Below are 5,754 nucleotides of genomic sequence, written 5' to 3'. Positions count from 1 at the left end.
TCACTGAAAGGAACAGTTAATGCTAATGGTGTTTGATCAATTTTGCATGCCTATATCTGGTAATCTGAGCAACTACTTTGAAGATAACAATATGTAATATAATAACCATTGTTCATTTCCTATCATCTTATTTTGATTTCTGTATTGTTTTATTGTTTTTCTCTTTTTAAGATAAAAAGGACATTGTAACACCAAACACAATTTTAAATAAACTATTTTGAAGATGACAATATGAAATGCATTGACTACTGTTATTTTATTATTTTGTTATGAAATTCTTTGTGACCTTTTTTCAATAAAATAAAAAAATGATATTTGGAGTTCGAATTTTTTAACTGATGTAAAAATGTATTTCCTTAAAGAATATTAAAGTAGGTACCATGTAATGCTTGATATATGTATTTTTTTCTAATACTTATATCAAATTAAATATATTTATTTCCTGAAACATTAGTTCTTTGTCACATTTATGAAAACCTTCAAACCCTTTATTCTCTTTGATATATATCGTACATAATTGTTATATGTAGTCAACATACAGTATAATGGTACTACAGATCTTTTTAGTGTTATCTAACTTTGTTATAAATAGTTGTTACTAAAATTAAGCTAGACTAAAGTATATGAAAAATAGGGGCCGGGGAATTAGCTCAGCGGCAAAAGCGTTTGACTGGCAAGCGCAAGGTCATGAGTTCGGTTCCTGGTACCGGAGAAAAACCAAAAAAAAAAAAAAAAAAAAAAAAAAACAAAAACTCAAATGGGAAGGGTATCAAGAGATGGAAGAAGGTGAAGAAAGTGGGGGAGGAAAAGGTTAAAAAAAGAAATTAAAATGTTTTATGTACTTGTGCCCACTCCACACAAGGAATGTAAACATTACGTACTGCAAATACGTACTAATAAAAACACTAATTAATTTTTTTAAAAACACTAAATGTAATGGTATTTTGAAAAGGTCACTCAAGGAAAAAAAAAGATTAAATCTAAATAAACTTTGGAGTTTAAATAATAGTAATTAGCTAACATTACTGGTTTTTTTTCTTCTAATTACATTTTTTCTTTTTAATTTTTTATTTTATGGGAAAAAAGGTAAAACAAAATTTCATAACAAAATAATAGAATAACAATAGTTAATCAACTGCATATTGTTATATTTAAAGTAGTTATTCAGAATACAAGATATGGGCATTAAAATTTCTCTAATTGATATTAGCACAAACTTTCCTTTACAATGCACTAACAGACACTAATAGTATAATTGTCTTGCATTTTTTTCCCTTTTCCCTTCCATCCCTTCCTCTTCCCCTCATCCTAGATCCTTTTTCCTTTTAAACAAATTTTGCCCATTTCACAATACCTATTGTTCATTTTACACCTTATTTACTCTTTAAGTTTCTCAGACCAGGGAGACAATATTATGTTTACACATGCAGGTCTGACTTATTTCACTTATGAATATGGTCTCAAGTTGCATCCATTTACCTACAAAATTTTCGAGTTTATCCTTCTTTATGGCTGAGTAGTAGTCCATTGTATAAAAAGACCACATCTTTTTTATACATTCCTTGATTGATGGGCATTTGAGTTGTTTCTAAGATTTAGCTATTACAAATTGTGCTGTTATAAACATGGGTTGCACGTATGTTGCTGTGCTATGATGTTTTTAATTTTTCTGGAAAGATATCCAGAAGGGGGAATAGCTGGGTCAAATGAGACCTCTAATCCTAGTGTTTTTTCAAGAATCTCCATACTCATTTCCAGTGGTTACACCAGTCTATACTCCACCAGCAGTGGAAAAGGGTTCCTTTTCCCCACAGCCCCTCCAGCATTTGTTATTGGTTGATTTCTTGATGATAGCCATTTTTTCTGGAGTGAGATGGAATCTCAGTGTTGTTTTAATTTGCATTTCTCAAATGACCAATGATGTTGAATTTTTTTCATATATTTATATTCCATTTATATGTGTTCATCTGAGAAGTATGCATTCATCTCAGATGCCCATTTTTTGATTAGGTCTTTGAATTTGAGGGGTCTGATTTTTTTTTTCAATCTTTATGTAGCATTCATGTCTTAATGTGACAGAAAGCACAGTAGCAGATGGTGTTAACCATAAAATAGGTGAGATGTTTGCATGACCTCTGTACTGTTTGTAGCTTTTCTATAAAAATATTCTAAAATTTTAAGTTTACTAAAATCTTGAAGCAGAAATTGGCAATGTGGCCTTGATATGTAAACATAGACACACAGATAAAGGTATGCATATACATACATATCTACGTTTTCTACCTCTTCCCACTGAAAAAGTAAAAAAGCAATGATACCTCAATGTAAATGAGCATATCTATCATCCAAATTTGGTTTGTAAATACCATTCCCCCCAAAAGAGAGCTCCTTGGGAAAGTGCTAATTCTGGGACTTGGAAAGAAATCTACCAGGAAGCCTACACCATGCTATACAGAAACTAAGTAAGCTTTCAGAGACAAATAAGGTCATGTCAAAATAACACAGCAATCAGGGACTCCCACTGGCCAAAACTGGGACAATTTAAACATCAAAAAAGAATAATGACTGCAATTGACTGAAACACATGAAAATTAAAATTATTATAAATACTGATGCTGAAAAATGAGAACCAACAAAAGGAAAGAAAAGTACCCTAACCAATAAGAGCAACAACTCATTTATCACCATGAACACTTAGGAGGAAAATAGATAATCAAAATGAAGTAACTCAGTACTTATCCTTCCTTTCCAGTAGGAACTGTATTTAAGAGCATTTCTGTATTAACATCAGTTAAGAAAAGCTCTTCTTTAGAAGAATGCCAGTAAATAAATGTAAATATAATAACCAAAATTAGAAAATCACTGATTTGTAACCTTCAATGAGATAAACAATTCATCAGGTAAGAATCATCAATGAGCGATAAACCCATTAAGTGAAAGAATGACAAATATCTGGATATTTACATGGTATCAAGGTATTTCTCCACGAAGTTGTCACCTAACTCAAGTATGAAGTACTCATATTACAGTAGAAGAATCATATGAGAACACCTTAATTTAGGGATCTATCTTAATTTCTAATCACTAAATAATGGGACAACTGGACAGTACATGCCACTTGAGTGAAAACAATATGCAGTATGATCAAGCCTTCAATCTACCTTAGACCATACTAGAAAAGAGATAAACAAATCAAATGATACAGATATAGCCAAAAATAGAGATAAGGGCATGACTAATGGTAGCCACATGTCAAGTCCTAGCTAGCTGATACAATACCGTATCTGGTCAGTGAAGCATGGGTCCCTACGTACATACTGGTTTACCACGTATCACACACAAGAACATAATGTTACACATCACAGGGTGTTTTAAAGTAAATGAAGCAAGAAATAGTTTCTAAATAAACATTTTATAAAAATACAAGACAGAAAATGCCTTTAAAAATATGTTAATGAAGCTAAATTTTGATACAACTCATGGGAGAATTCAAATAACAGTAGTACTATCTCCAAATAGTAAGATACTTTAAATATGAAGATAGTGAGTACATACCACTCACAGGGCTGAAGGGATCGAAAAGCCTTAAAAGATGCATCCATTCCAGCAAAATCCCAAAACTTAACATCATAGTCATATCCTCCAGTCACCAAACGGGCACCTGAAGGATCTAGACCCAGAGCAGATACCTGTTTAAAATAAATAAATAAATAAACTAGATATAAACAACTTACAGTCTATTATTACCCCCATATCTACTTCTTAACCCCCATCCCCTAACCTAAAGGCACTAGACACACTGTTTTTATTTCTGAAAAGTAGGAATGGACAGCAGCTTCTATATTATTTGATTGGGTTAATATGAGTATTATTTCCTTTAAAATAAACATATTTTTAAATTAAATTTTTAAATATTTTAAAATAAATTTAAAATTTGAAGTATTTTTAAATTGACAGTTTTGTCAGAACTTATCAACCATGTACTCAGAACAGCTATCATTGTAATTCTGTATAGTAAACTATACTGCTTTAATAAGTCAAAATCTCACAAACAATTCAGTTTTTCTAATGCAGAATCTTGAGCAAGCTTTTTAAGATAATTAAACTACAACTGAATAAACATCAAAGAAGAAAAAGAACACAGATCAAAGAATCAAAAATCACCAAAATTAGCTAGAAGGGCACAGCTGAGTGGCAGAGTTTTAGCCTATCATACAGAAGGCCTTGGGTTCAATTCTCAGCATAAACAAGTAAACAAATCAATCAATCTATCAATCAATCAGTAAATCAGGTCAGGTATGGTGGTGCATGCCTACAATTCCAGCACTCTCCAGAGGGTAAGGCAGGAGGATCACCACAAGTTCGAGGCCAGCCTGAACTACATGAGACCCTGTCTCAAAAATAAATAAATAAATAGAAAGAAAGAAAGAAAGAAAGAAAGCAAAGTCAATGAGCATTTTATAAAAATCTACTTAACAAAATAATACACGTTAAACTTCTTATGCATATAGCTAAATGACTCAAGTATATTCAACTTAAACATTTTTTTTTTTTTGGAAACAGGGTTTTATATGCAGTTCAGGCTGGCCGTGAACTCACTTTGTAGCTCAGGCTGGCCTCGAACTCACAGCAATCCTCCTGTCTCAGCTGCCCAAGTGCTGGTATGACAGGCATGCACCCAGGTCCACCTTAAACATTTTTAAAAGTAATAGTTGTATTATAATAGTACTTATAAGTGTTCATAAAATATTTGCTCTCCTTATGAATTATCATAGGTCCAATTTACATATGAATTTCCAATGTATAGCTCACTATTTTTGAGCTCTATCTAACCTCTGTCAAAGCAGATCCCTAAATCTACTGCCCTCTCAGAAAGAAAGAACTGAATGAAGTATTTTTAATGTGATTGCCATATATGTAAAATAGTAAAAGGATTAATATTTTACATAAATGAAATGTCCATACATCATAGACTTGAAATGTAATTATTGTAATATAGTAACTATAATTAGAGTGACAAAATAATTTAAATTCATCTCTATTAAGATTTGCAGCTGAATGTGATGGCACATGCCTGCAATTCCAGTACTCAGGAGGCTGAGGAAGAAGGATTTCTATGAGTTGGAGGCCAGCCTGGGCTACATAGTGAGTTCAAGGCCAGCCTGAACTCTTGAGATCATTTACACTTTCAAATCTACTGAGGATCCCAAAGAGCTTTTGTTTATGTGAGTTAACATTTATGTACATTAATATTTATCACTAGAAATTAAAAATAAGACATTTAAAAATATTTTCATTCCATTTAAAGTAACAGTAGCCAGGCGTGGTGGCACACGCCTGTAATCTCAGCACTTGCGAGGCTGAGAAAGGAGGATCGTTGTGAGTTTGAGACCAATCTGGGCTACAAAATGACCTCAAGGCCAGCCTGAACTGCACAGCGAGACCTTGTGTCTAAAGGACAAAAACAAAATGAAACAAAATGGTAAACCCATTATATTTCAGAAATAATTTTATGAAAATATTTTCAAAAGAAAAAATTCTGTGAAAATTACATTGTTTTTAGGTCACTATGTATCAGTCTTATCATTTATCTTATTTCTAGGTCTATCTCACTGTTTTCTTTCTCCTTATGGAACATATGCCACGTATCTATCCTCACATGCCAGATCTTAAAAAGGCACTTTTGTTGAAAAGGGAAAGTAAGATAATTTTATTCTTTCATTTCATATGCACATTTCATTCATCCAACCTACC

The 5,754-nt window shown here is 32.3% G+C and overlaps 1 protein-coding gene across 2 annotated transcripts in view; it reads right to left on the bottom strand.

Annotated features, from left to right (window-relative positions):
* Positions 1-5,754, bottom strand: part of Wdr70 (WD repeat domain 70) — a 281,725-nt gene that overhangs the window by 236,303 nt on the left and 39,668 nt on the right. For both annotated transcript variants that reach the window (XM_013514960.1, XM_013514961.1), the window contains one exon: positions 3,556-3,689. In XM_013514960.1, coding sequence (XP_013370414.1) covers positions 3,556-3,689 — 134 coding nt within the window. The remainder of the gene's footprint in view (positions 1-3,555; positions 3,690-5,754) is intronic.

This window comes from Chinchilla lanigera, unplaced genomic scaffold (genome assembly GCF_000276665.1).
Source record: "Chinchilla lanigera isolate Chin_1 unplaced genomic scaffold, ChiLan1.0 scaffold00025, whole genome shotgun sequence".
Lineage (NCBI taxonomy): Eukaryota > Metazoa > Chordata > Mammalia > Rodentia > Chinchillidae > Chinchilla > Chinchilla lanigera.
The sequence above is the reverse complement of the archived record's forward strand: the minus strand, read 5'-3'. Positions and strand labels throughout refer to the sequence as shown.